The sequence below is a fragment of the Coregonus lavaretus genome (genome assembly GCF_964263955.1).
Source record: "Coregonus lavaretus genome assembly, chromosome: 20".
Taxonomy (NCBI): domain Eukaryota; kingdom Metazoa; phylum Chordata; class Actinopteri; order Salmoniformes; family Salmonidae; genus Coregonus; species Coregonus lavaretus.
The window spans coordinates 47,984,867-47,998,924 of record NC_140007.1 but is presented as its reverse complement, the minus strand read 5'-3'; the positions used below and the strand labels follow the sequence as shown (position 1 = coordinate 47,998,924).

At 48.3% G+C, this 14,058-nt stretch overlaps 1 protein-coding gene across 1 annotated transcript in view; it reads right to left on the bottom strand.

Moving 5' to 3' along the window:
* Nucleotides 1-13,858, bottom strand: part of LOC311148201 (tafazzin-like) — a 39,698-nt gene extending 25,840 nt beyond the window's left edge. Inside the window, exons 1-2 of the mRNA XM_084185081.1 lie at nt 13,712-13,858; nt 8,793-8,921 (exon numbers count right to left, since the gene is read on the bottom strand). Coding sequence (XP_084041207.1) covers nt 8,793-8,921; nt 13,712-13,820 — 238 coding nt within the window. The 5' untranslated portion in view covers nt 13,821-13,858. The remainder of the gene's footprint in view (nt 1-8,792; nt 8,922-13,711) is intronic.
* Between the last annotated feature and the right edge of the window lie 200 nt (nt 13,859-14,058).

Sequence of the window (14,058 nt, the reverse complement as noted above, 5' to 3'; positions counted from 1 at the left end):
AGGACAGGGCTACAGGACAGGGCTACTGGACAGGGCTACAGGACAGGGCTACAGGACAGGGCTACTGGACAGGGCTACTGGACAGGGCTACTGGACAGGGCTACAGGACAGGGCTACAGGACAGGGCTACTGGACAGGGCTACAGGACAGGGCTACAGGACAGGGCTACTGGACAGGGCTACTGGACAGGGCTACAGGACAGGGCTACTGGACAGGGCTACTGGACAGGGCTACTGGACAGGGCTACAGGACAGGGCTACTGGACAGGGCTACTGGGCTACAGGACAGGGCTACAGGACAGGGCTACTGGACAGGGCTACTGGGCTACAGGACAGGGCTACAGGACAGGGCTACTGGACAGGGCTACAGGACAGGGCTACAGGACAGGGCTACTGGACAGGGCTACAGGACAGGGCTACTGGACAGGGCTACAGGGTAGGGCTACAGGACAGGGCTACTGGACAGGGCTACAGGACAGGGCTACAGGACAGGGCTACTGGACAGGGCTACTGGACAGGGCTACAGGACAGGGCTACAGGACAGGGCTACTGGACAGGGCTACTGGACAGGGCTACAGGACAGGGCTACAGGACAGGGCTACTGGACAGGGCTACAGGACAGGGCTACAGGACAGGGCTACAGGACAGGGCTACTGGACAGGGCTACAGGACAGGGCTACAGGACAGGGCTACAGGACAGGGCTACTGGACAGGGCTACAGGACAGGGCTACTGGACAGGGCTACAGGACAGGGCTACAGGACAGGGCTACAGGACAGGGCTACAGGACAGGGCTACTGGACAGGGCTACAGGACAGGGCTACTGGACAGGGCTACTGGACAGGGCTACAGGACAGGGCTACTGGACAGGGCTACTGGACAGGGCTACAGGACAGGGCTACAGGACAGGGCTACAGGACAGGGCTACAGGACAGGGCTACTGGACAGGGCTACTGGACAGGGCTACAGGACAGGGCTACAGGACAGGGCTACTGGACAGGGCTACTGGACAGGGCTACTGGACAGGGCTACAGGACAGGGCTACAGGGCAGGGCTACAGGGCAGGGCTACAGGACAGGGCTACTGGACAGGGCTACAGGACAGGGCTACTGGACAGGGCTACTGGACAGGGCTACAGGACAGGGCTACAGGACAGGGCTACTGGACAGGGCTACAGGACAGGGCTACTGGACAGGGCTACAGGACAGGGCTACAGGACAGGGCTACAGGACAGGGCTACTGGACAGGGCTACAGGACAGGGCTACTGGACAGGGCTACAGGACAGGGCTACTGGACAGGGCTACTGGACAGGGCTACAGGACAGGGCTACTGGACAGGGCTACAGGACAGGGCTACTGGACAGGGCTACTGGGCTACAGGACAGGGCTACAGGACAGGGCTACTGGACAGGGCTACAGGACAGGGCTACAGGACAGGGCTACTGGACAGGGCTACAGGACAGGGCTACTGGACAGGGCTACAGGACAGGGCTACTGGACAGGGCTACAGGACAGGGCTACAGGACAGGGCTACAGGACAGGGCTACAGGACAGGGCTACAGGACAGGGCTACAGGACAGGGCTACTGGACAGGGCTACAGGACAGGGCTACAGGACAGGGCTACAGGACAGGGCTACTGGACAGGGCTACAGGACAGGGCTACTGGACAGGGCTACTGGACAGGGCTACTGGACAGGGCTACAGGACAGGGCTACAGGACAGGGCTACAGGACAGGGCTACTGGACAGGGCTACAGGACAGGGCTACTGGACAGGGCTACAGGACAGGGCTACAGGACAGGGCTACAGGACAGGGCTACAGGACAGGGCTACAGGGTAGGGCTACTGGACAGGGCTACAGGACAGGGCTACAGGACAGGGCTACAGGACAGGGCTACTGGACAGGGCTACAGGACAGGGCTACTGGACAGGGCTACTGGACAGGGCTACAGGACAGGGCTACAGGACAGGGCTACTGGACAGGGCTACAGGACAGGGCTACTGGACAGGGCTACTGGACAGGGCTACAGGACAGGGCTACTGGACAGGGCTACTGGACAGGGCTACAGGACAGGGCTACAGGACAGGGCTACAGGACAGGGCTACAGGACAGGGCTACAGGACAGGGCTACAGGACAGGGCTACTGGACAGGGCTACTGCACAGGGCTACTGCACAGGGCTACAGGGTAGGGCTACTGGACAGGGCTACTGGACAGGGCTACTGGACAGGGCTACAGGACAGGGCTACTGGACAGGGCTACAGGACAGGGCTACAGGACAGGGCAGGTCATTTTGTGGGACGACATTATGAAAAGATTCTCCAGTTCTAGTCCCTAGAGAGAAAACTTTGAGGACAGAGAGATAATAGCAACATTCCATTCAGTGCTGTCTAATTAGAGTATAATGAAGCCTGTTTCTTTGTGATGTTTTCTGTCCTCAGACACAGAGAGCTGTGAAACCCTGTCTGCAGATGAAGAGGTCCCGATGAATGTCCCAAGGCTAAGGGTATATCCTATATGTCAAGGGTTATATGTGTACCCAGTGGCGATTTTAGAATGTAAAAGTGGGATGGATGCCAGCAAAGCCACTACACAACATGACACTAAACAATACATTAATTGCACTATAACTGTGACAAACGGGGCCCACAAACTGTTAGGGCCTCCATAAAGCTGTCCCAACACCTTACCACTGCTCCACCTGGCTATCAGAGGCAGCTGTCCCAACACCTTACCACTGCTCCACCTGGCTATCAGAGGCAGCTGTCCCAACACCTTACCACTGCTCCACCTGGCTATCAGAGGCAGCTGTCCCAACACCTTACCACTGCTCCACCTGGCTATCAGAGGAGCCTTGTCTGGCAGCGAAACAGTTCATTCAGCCTCATTTACTGCCTTTTAAAAACACATAGCTGATATGGCTGACTTGCTTAAACAAATGTGGTTTCTACTGACAATTGAGATGTACAAACTACGGCATAATGGGACGACGAGCGGATAAGAGGCAATCCGTAATTTCGATTAAGATGTTAATGAGCGAGCTATGATGGATGTAGTCAATATAATTATTTGTTCAGCACTTTTGAAATGTACAGCGACAGAATTCAGAACATGGGCCGTTCTTACAGTGTTCTCCCTGTACACCTGGATTTATGGTGCTTTCAAGACAACTGGGAACTCGCAAAAAGCAAGGTTGAATCATGATGACGTCAGTGATCTTCAGGTCGGAGCTCTAGAAAGAGGCCCGAGTTCCCGACTTACAATTCCGAGTTGGATGACCGTTCAAAAAGTATTTTCCCAGTCGGAGCTTGTTTTTCCTGAGTTCCCAGTTGTCTTGATCTCACTGGTCAGATTTCGCAATTCCAAGTTAGTTGTTTTGAGCACAGCACAAATCATGCTTCATTGACAGCATGGCCAATGCTGAACATTTATCATTTTAAAACTCGGAAGAGAGACCCTTAATCCCAGATTTGGGACCACACAGCCACTCCACTGAATAGCAGGCTAGTGATTGCTTTGCAATGCTTGCAGTTAGCCACTGTCACTGATTCCTTCCAAACCACTCATTGAATTTGTGATTTCCAACTTGTTGTGTAATGTTTATGTCCAATGGCCGATGAACACGATACGTTTTATCTATAATTTCTCTTCATATGACAAGGATTGAAAAGGATTTGCCAGTAGATTGTCGACTTGATTCATGATGATGACTGCTAGCTAAGATTTTGAAAGTATGATGTTGACATGATCAGTCCAATCAAAGCTACTGTGATTTGACATTTTATCTGTGGCCAATGACCTTGAGCCTTCTTGAATGGGCATTTCTAATGTAACTATGGCAGCACCCAAGGGGCTTGAATTTTCGAGCTCTACCCTTAGACATACTATCCCCACGAGTGACAGAACACTGAGCCAATCACGTAGTGTCCCCACGAGTGACAGAACACTGAGCCAATCACGTAGTATCCCCACGAGTGACAGAACACTGAGCCAATCACGTAGTGTCCCCACGAGTGACAGAACACTGAGCCAATCACGTAGTATCCCCACGAGTGACAGAACACTGAGCCAATCACGGCGCTATTAGAGAACATTACCAAACCCTACGCTCCGTATTTTCCGCTGGCTGCCCCACCACCACAGAAAGCACTGAGCCAGGCTGAAACACCTGCATTTTGGAGCTGCCTTACTCAAGAAAGCAGAAAAGAGACCATGTTTGTATGGAGGTTTTATTAACTCAATTATTATTTTATTTTTTTACATTGTTTGCAAACTGATATGTGACACCTATTAATGCCTGCAAACCCCCCCCCCCCCCCCCAAAAAAAGCCCTGAATGACGGGTTGCCACTGTGTGTACCTATGTTAGCAAATACAGGTAAACATCACACACAATGTTTAAAACCTATTACAATTGGAGCAGTCCAACCCTGCTGGAGGTCTGCTGGATGTGCAGGGTTCTGTTCCAGCCCAGCAATAACACACCTGATTCAACATATCAAACCTAATGAGTTGATAATCAAGCGTGCGGTTTTATTGCTGTGCTGGAATAGAAGTCTGCTCCCCCTGTAGATCAGGGATCAGGTCTGCCCCCCCCAGTAGATCAGGGATCAGGTCTGCCCCCCCAGTAGATCAGGGATCAGGTCTGCTCCCCCTGTAGATCAGGGATCAGGTCTGCCCCCCCCAGTAGATCAGGGATCAGGTCTGCCCCCCCCAGTAGATCAGGGATCAGGTCTGCTCCCCCTGTAGATCAGGGATCAGTGGAGCAACGTTGGCCACTGCTGGTATGGACTTTTTTTTGTTCACCTGAAATAATGCTTTAGTAATAATAACCTACTGGAAATAATAACAATGATCTATTGTTGTTTAGACTAAGATGTCTAATCTTTACATACCAGTTAGCGTATTTGTACATTTTGATGTGATGAAGTGTTGACTCTTTGAAGTGAAGTGTTTAAACTTGTTTTAATTATTAAACTATTATTCAAAATGAACTAGTGTTGATTAATCACATATCACTGCAATAGAGGGGAAGGGGTTCTGTCTCTAATGTGTTTCTGTGGTGTTTTCTCAAATCAACATTTCCTTTTTGTCTAGTTGTAAGACCTCCAATCTGTATTTGATTGTCACTCTCTCTCAGTATATCAGCCATGTTGAATCCATTTGGGTTAGGGTTAGGATGGTTTAACATGTTGAGCTAGCTATATGTTCTCAATTTAAAATGATACCCAGCAGACAATGTACATTATGAGGCTAACCATATAGCAGATTTTGTGCCTTTTAAGTGCTGACATAATGAAATTGTTTACTGCAAATCCAACCCTTTTAATTTAGGTACAGTAGCTAATAAGGAGATGACAATTACAGGTATATATTATATTCATTATATTTTATTTCATTCATTTTAGCAATGTTGCTTGCAAAATGATTGTAGTTGTTCCCATAGATAGACAGTACATGGTTGCTCAATGTATCACTGATCCTGGATCAGCTAGCGACTGGGCTAACGCAGCTAACATTTTAGGTCAATAATATACTGTTTTTAGTATTTTATTTTTTATTAGAATCGTGAGAGAAATTGAACTAGCTAGTAGATAGCGTTAGTGTTATAAGTATACCCTATCCCCTCCTCTCTTCTCCAGACCTTCTCCCTTACCTCACCTCGCTCATCAACTCATCCTTGACCGCTGGCTATGTCCCTTCCGTCTTCAAGACAGCGAGAGTTGCACCCCTCCTCAAAAAACCTACACTCGATCCCTCCGATGTCAACAACTACAGACCAGTATCCCTTCTTTATTTTCTCTCCAAAACTATTGAGCGTGCCGTCTCTAGCCAACTCTCCTGCTATCTCTCTCAGAATGACCTTCTTGATCCTAACCAGTCAGGTTTCAAGACTGGTCATTCAACTGAGACTGCTCTTCTCTGTGTCACGGAGGCTCTCCGCACTGCTAAAGCTAACTCTCTCTCCTCTGCTCTTGTCCTTCTAGACCTGTCTGCTGCCTTTGATACTGTGAACCATCAGATCCTCCTCTCCACCCTCTCCGAGCTGGGCATCTCCGGCGCGGCTCACTATTGGTTTGCGTCCTACCTGACAGGTCGCTCCTACCAGGTGGCGTGGCGAGAATCTGTCTCCGCACCACATGCTCTCACCACTGGTGTCCCCCAGGGCTCAGTTCTAGGCCCTCTCCTATTCTCACTATACACCAAGTCACTTGGCTCTGTCATATCCTCACATGGTCTCTCCTATCATTGCTACGCAGACGACACACAATTAATTTTCTCCTTTCCCCCTTCTGATAACCAGGTGGCGAATCGCATCTCTGCATGTCTGGCAGACATATCAGTATGGATGACGGATCACCACCTCAAGCTGAACCTCGGCAAGACAGAGCTGCTCTTCCTCCCGGGGAAGGACTGCCCGCTCCATGATCTTGCCATCACGGTTGACAACTCCGTTGTGTCCTCCTCCCAGAGTGCGAAGAGCCTTGGCGTGACCCTGGACAACACCCTGTCGTTCTCTGCTAACATCAAAGCGGTGACCTGATCCTGCAGGTTCATGCTCTACAACATTCAGAGAGTACGACCCTGCCTTACACAGGAAGCGGCACAGGTCTTATCCAGGCACTTGTCATCTCCCATCTGGATTACTGCAACTCGCTGTTGGCTGGGCTCCCTGCCTGTGCCATTAAACCCCTGCAATTTATCCAGAACGCTGCAGCCCGTCTGGTGTTCAACCTTCCCAAATTCTCTCACGTCACCCCGCTCCTCCGCACACTCCACTGGCTTCCAGTTGAGGCTTGCATCTACTACAAGACCATGGTGCTTGCCTACGGAGCTGTGAGGGGAACGGCACCTCCGTACCTTCAGGCTCTGATCAGTCCCTACACCCAAACGAGGGCACTACTTTCATCCACCTCTGGCCTGCTAGCCCCCCTACCTCTACGGAAGTACAGTTCCCGCTCAGCCCAGTCAAAGCTATTCGCTGCTCTGGCACCCCAATGGTGGAACAAGCTCCCCCACGACGCCAGGACAGCGGAGTCACTGACCACCTTCCGGAGACACTTGAAACCCCACCTCTTTAAGGAATACCTGGAATAGTATAATAGTAATCCTTCTACTCCCCCTTTACTACCACTGTCTTTTGTCTAAACTAACACCTGACTGATTTCACCTGCTAGCACTGACTTGTTTAAAGAAATGTACTTATTGTGATCGAGATGTAGTTGTCCCTGATTGCACTGACTTTGCTCACAGCTGCTTGTTTGAAGAAGTGTACTTACTGTGATCAATATGTGGTTGTCCCACTGACGTCTGTATTTTTGTAGTGACTGGGTGTATTGATACACCATCCAAAATGTAATTAACAACTTCACCATGCTCAAAGGGATATTCAATGTCTGCTTTTTAAATTGTTACCCCCATCTACTAATAGGTGCCCTTCTTAGCGAGGCGTTGGAAATCCTCCCTGGTCTTTGTGGTTTAATCTGTGTTTGAAATTCCCTGCTCGACTGAGGGACCTTACAGATAATTGTATGCGTGGGGTACAGAGATGAGGTAGTCATAAAATAAATCATGTTAAATACTATTGTTGCACACAGAGTGATTCCATGCAAGTTACTATGTGACTTGTTAAGCTAATCTTTACTTGCCATTTGAAAGGGGTTGAATACTTATTGACTCAAGAAATTTAAGCTTTTAATTTTTAATTAATTTGTAACAATTTCAAAAAAACATAATTCCACTTTGACATTATGGGGTATTGTGTGTAGGCCAGTGACGCAAAAATCTCACTTTAATCAATTTTAAATTCAGGCTGTAACAACAAAATGTGGAAAAACTGAAGGCCAAAATGTCATAAATATGCTAACTTTGATAAATTATTTCTCAATTATGCTTTTAGATACAAATGTCAAATATATGTCAACAATCCTTCTTCCAAAGGACCAGTCTATGGATTACATTTAGTGAAAATCCTACAAATCACTCTTTTTTTGTCTGGGTTTCGTATGGAATCTCTCCTGTCTGGGTTTCGTTTGGAATCTCTCCTGTCTGGGTTTCGTATGGAATCTCTCCTGTCTGGGTTTCGTATGCAATCTCTCCTGTCTGGGTTTCGTATGGAATCTCTCCTGTCTGGGTTTCATATGGAATCTCTCCTGTCTGGGTTTCGTATGCAATCTCTCCTGTCTGGGTTTCGTATGCAATCTCTCCTGTCTGGGTTTCGTATGGAATCTCTCCTGTCTGGGTTTCGTATGGAATCTCTCCTGTCTGGGTTTCGTATGGAATCTCTCCTGTCTGGGTTTCGTATGCAATCTCTCCTGTCTGGGTTTCGTATGCAATCTCTCCTGTCTGGGTTTCGTATGGAATCTCTCCTGTCTGGGTTTCGTTTGGAATCTCTCCTGTCTGGGTTTCGTATGGAATCTCTCCTGTCTGGGTTTCGTATGGAATCTCTCCTGTCTGGGTTTCGTATGGAATCTCTCCTGTCTGGGTTTCGTATGCAATCTCTCCTGTCTGGGTTTCGTTTGGAATCTCTCCTGTCTGGGTTTCGTATGGAATCTCTCCTGTCTGGGTTTCGTATGCAATCTCTCCTGTCTGGGTTTCGTATGGAATCTCTCCTGTCTGGGTTTCGTATGGAATCTCTCCTGTCTGGGTTTCGTATGGAATCTCTCCTGTCTGGGTTTCGTATGGAATCTCTCCTGTCTGGGTTTCGTATGCAATCTCTCCTGTCTGGGTTTCGTATGGAATCTCTCCTGTCTGGGTTTCGTATGGAATCTCTCCATTCTAGTGTGTGTCCTTACCCCAGAGGTGTGGGTCGTCCATGCAGGACTGGTGATTGGACAGTGTGATGAGGGGTGTGTCAGGTGGACGTTGGTCTATCAGGTCAAATAGAACATCCTGATTATGAACCGTAATACAGTTCAGATACTCTGGAGAGACAGAGAGAGACAGAGCAGAGAGAGAGAGAGAGAGAGAGAGAGAGAGAGACAGATAGAGAGAGACAGAGAGAGAGAGACAGAGCAGAGAGAGAGGAGTGTATGTTAGGGTGGAACTATTCATTGAATTTAATCTGCATAGCATGCACATGCTGGCCAATCACAAGCGTCCCCGCTTAGAGCGCGCAGTTAGATGCTGGTGAGGAGAGAAAGGGCTTTACCTCAGTTAGATGCTGGTGAGGAGAGAAAGGGCTTTACCTCAGTTAGATGCTGGTGAGGAGAGAAAGGGCTTTACCTCAGTTAGATGCTGGTGGGGAGAGAAAGGGCTTTACCTCAGTTAGATGCTGGTGGGGAGAGAAAGGGCTTTACCTCAGTTAGATGCTGGTGAGGAGAGAAAGGGCTTTACCTCAGTTAGATGCTGGTGAGGAGAGAAAGGGCTTTACCTCAGTTAGATGCTGGTGAGGAGAGAAAGGGCTTTACCTCAGTTAGATGCTGGTGGGGAGAGAAAGGGCTTTACCTCAGTTAGATGCTGGTGAGGAGAGAAAGGGCTTTACCTCAGTTAGATGCTGGTGAGGAGAGAAAGGGCTTTACCTCAGTTAGATGCTGGTGGGGAGAGAAAGGGCTTTACCTCAGTTAGATGCTGGTGAGGAGAGAAAGGGCTTTACCTCAGTTAGATGCTGGTGAGGAGAGAAAGGGCTTTACCTCAGTTAGATGCTGGTGAGGAGAGAAAGGGCTTTACCTCAGTTAGATGCTGGTGAGGAGAGAAAGGGCTTTACCTCAGTTAGATGCTGGTGAGGAGAGAAAGGGCTTTACCTCAGTTAGATGCTGGTAAGGAGAGAAAGGGCTTTACCTCAGTTAGATGCTGGTGGGGAGAGAAAGGGCTTTACCTCAGTTAGATGCTGGTGGGGAGAGAAAGGGCTTTACCTCAGTTAGATGCTGGTGAGGAGAGAAAGGGCTTTACCTCAGTTAGATGCTGGTGAGGAGAGAAAGGGCTTTACCTCAGTTAGATGCTGGTGGGGAGAGAAAGGGCTTTACCTCAGTTAGATGCTGGTGAGGAGAGAAAGGGCTTTACCTCAGTTAGATGCTGGTGGGGAGAGAAAGGGCTTTACCTCAGTTAGATGCTGGTGGGGAGAGAAAGGGCTTTACCTCAGTTAGATGCTGGTGAGGAGAGAAAGGGCTTTACCTCAGTTAGATGCTGGTGGGGAGAGAAAGGGCTTTACCTCAGTTAGATGCTGGTGAGGAGAGAAAGGGCTTTACCTCAGTTAGATGCTGGTGGGGAGAGAAAGGGCTTTACCTCAGTTAGATGCTGGTGGGGAGAGAAAGGGCTTTACCTCAGTTAGATGCTGGTGGGGAGAGAAAGGGCTTTACCTCAGTTAGATGCTGGTGGGGAGAGAAAGGGCTTTACCTCAGTTAGATGCTGGTGGGGAGAGAAAGGGCTTTACCTCAGTTAGATGCTGGTGGGGAGAGAAAGGGCTTTACCTCAGTGAGATGCTGGTGGGGAGAGAAAGGGCTTTACCTCAGTGAGATGCTGGTGAGGAGAGAAAGGGCTTTACCTCAGTTAGATGCTGGTAAGGAGAGAAAGGGCTTTACCTCAGTTAGATGCTGGTGGGGAGAGAAAGGGCTTTACCTCAGTTAGATGCTGGTGGGGAGAGAAAGGGCTTTACCTCAGTTAGATGCTGGTGGGGAGAGAAAGGGCTTTACCTCAGTTAGATGCTGGTGGAGAGAGAAAGGGCTTTACCTCAGTTAGATGCTGGTGGGGAGAGAAAGGGCTTTACCTCAGTTAGATGCTGGTGGGGAGAGAAAGGGCTTTACCTCAGATGCTGGTGGGGAGAGAAAGGGCTTAACCTCAGTTCAATGCTGGTGAGGAGAGAAAGGGCTTTACCTCAGTTAGATGCTGGTGGGGAGAGAAAGGGCTTTACCTCAGTTAGATGCTGGTGGGGAGAGAAAGGGCTTTACCTCAGATGCTGATGAGGAGAGAAAGGGCTTTACCTCAGATGCTGGTGAGGAGAGAAAGGGCTTTACCTCAGTTAGATGCTGGTGGGGAGAGAAAGGGCTTTACCTCAGTTAGATGCTGGTGGGGAGAGAAAGGGCTTTACCTCAGATGCTGGTGGGGAGAGAAAGGGCTTAACCTCAGTTCAATGCTGGTGAGGAGAGAAAGGGCTTTACCTCAGTTAGATGCTGGTGAGGAGAGAAAGGGCTTTACCTCAGATGCTGGTGGGGAGAGAAAGGGCTTTACCTCAGTTAGATGCTGGTGGGGAGAGAAAGGGCTTTACCTCAGTTAGATGCTGGTGAGGAGAGAAAGGGCTTTACCTCAGATGCTGGTGGGGAGAGAAAGGGCTTTACCTCAGTTAGATGCTGGTGGGGAGAGAAAGGGCTTTACCTCAGTTAGATGCTGGTGAGGAGAGAAAGGGCTTTACCTCAGATGCTGGTGGGGAGAGAAAGGGCTTTACCTCAGTTAGATGCTGGTGGGGAGAGAAAGGGCTTTACCTCAGTTAGATGCTGGTGGGGAGAGAAAGGGCTTTACCTCAGATGCTGGTGGGGAGAGAAAGGGCTTTACCTCAGTTAGATGCTGGTGGGGAGAGAAAGGGCTTTACCTCAGATGCTGGTGAGGAGAGAAAGGGCTTTACCTCAGTTAGATGCTGGTGGGGAGAGAAGGGCTTTACCAAAGACAGTACAGTATGAGGTTTAGGAACTCTGAGACATTGCCTCAGTGAGTGTCAGAAACAGGAGTGCTGCTAGTGCTAACGAGAACTTTGATTTGGTGCCAACGAAGGATCTTCAGTGGTGTGGCAGTATTTCACCTACAGGAAATCTGATGTCAACCAAATGCAAGTATTGTGCAAAAAGTGCCTCAGTAGTGGCAACACAACACGTACAGGACCAGTCAGACGTTTGGACACACCTACTCATTCAAGGGTTTTTCTTTATTTTTACTATTTTTTACATTGTAGAATAATAGTGAAGACATCAAAACTATGAAATAACACATATGGAATCATGTAGTAACCAAAGAAAGTGTTAAACAAATCAAAATATATGTTATATTTGAGATTCTTCAAATAGCCACCATTTGCCTTGATGACAGCTTTGCACACTCGGCATTCTCTCAAACAGCTTCACCTGAAATGCTTTTCCAACAGTCTTGAAGGACTTCCCACATATGCTGAGCATTTGTTGGCTGCTTTTCCTTCACTCTGTGGTCCAACTCATCCCAAACCATCTCAATTGGGTTGAGGTCGGGGGATTGTGGAGGCCAGGTCATCTGATGCAGCACTCCATTACTCTCCTTCTTGGTAAAATAGCCCTTACACAGCCTGGAGGTGTGTTGGGTTATTGTCCGGTTGAAAAACAAATGATAGTCCCACTAAGCCCAAACCAGATGGGATGGCGTATCGCTGCAGATGCTGGGGTAGCCATGCTGGTTAAGTGTGCCTTGAATTCTAAATAAATCACTGACATTGTCACCAGCAAAGCACCCCCACACCATAACACCTCCTCCTCCATGCTTCACGGTGGGAACCACACATGTGGAGATGATCCGTTCACCTACTCTGCGTCTCACAAAGACACGGCGGTTCGAACCAAAAATCTCAAATTTGGACTCATCAGACCAAAGGACACATTTCCACCGGTCTAATGTCCATTGCTCGTGTTTCTTGGCCCAAGCAAGTCTCTTCTTCGTATTGGTGTCCTTTAGTAGTGGTTTCTTTGCAGCAATTTGACCATGAAGGCCTGATTCACGCAGTCTCCTCTGAACAGTTGATGTTGAGATGTGTCTGTGACTTGAACTCTGTGAAGCATTTATTTGGGCTGCAATTTCTGAGGCAATTTTCTAATGAACTTATCCTCTGCAGCAGAGGTAACTCTGGTTCTTCCTTTCCTGTGGCGGTCCTCATGAGAGCCAGTTTTATCATAGCGCTTGATGGTTTTTGCGACTACACTTGAAGAAACGTTCAAAGTTCTTGACATTTTCCGGATTGACTGACCTTCATGTCTTAAAGTAATGATGGACTGTTGTTTCTCTTTGCTTATTTGAGCTGTTCTTGCCATAATATGGACTTGGTCTTTTACCAAATAGGGCTATCTTCTGTATACCACCCCTACCTTGTCACAACACAACTGATTGGCTCAAATACATTAAGAAGGAAAGACATTCCACAAATTAACTTAACAAGGCACACCTGTTAATTGAAATGCATTCCACGTGACTACCTCATGAAGCTGGTTGAGAGAACGCCAAGAGTGTGCAAAGCTGTCATCAAGGCAAAGGGTGGCTACTTTGAAGAATCTAAAATATAAATTGATTTGTTTAACACTTTTTTGGTTACTACATGATTCCATATGTGTTATTTCATAGTTTTGATGTCTTCACTATTATTCTACAATGTAGAAAATAGTAAAAATAAAGAAAAACCCTTGAATGAGTCGGCGTCCAAACTTTTGACCGGTAGTGTACATAATCATTTGAAGAATAACCAGCCCCTACGTTACAAAGATTGCATGGTAAAAAAAAGCGGCCAACAGCAGCAAAGCCCCTCAGCCACCTACGTTAAACAGGCATTGACTGCCGACGCGTTTTCAAGTGTTACGCCCTACCAAAAAACATCCCGCAGACACATAGAAATCACAGAGGCTATCACCTATCACATAGCCAAAGTCATGGTTCCTGTTTGTACAGTCAGCAAAGACGGGTTAAAATCGTAATTGCAATATATCTGGCCAAAAAAAAAACGATTTCGATATTTTGTCCAAATCGTGCTGCCCTGGTGTGTGTGGTAACTCACTGGTCCAGAAGTAGCTGTAGGACCCCACCACGCCCATGACCAGGGTGCTGGTCACCTTCCAGGCCAGCTGGGGGCACTGTGGGAACGGCCATTTCACCTCCAGGGGCATCGCTGCTCACCAACTCCACCTTCCAACGGAACACACATCCACCTGGCGCGCACACACAGGTCAGAAAACAGTATGAGAAACATGCCACAACTTGCAGACAGTATAGATTAGCTACTCTCAGCACTGCAGAATGGAAGCTAAATAGCTAGCTGAGTCATTTGCAGTATTGAATAGAATACAAGTATTGCATGCATAGACCAATGATGGGATTTTAAGTGTTTGGTTTGTTAACAGAACA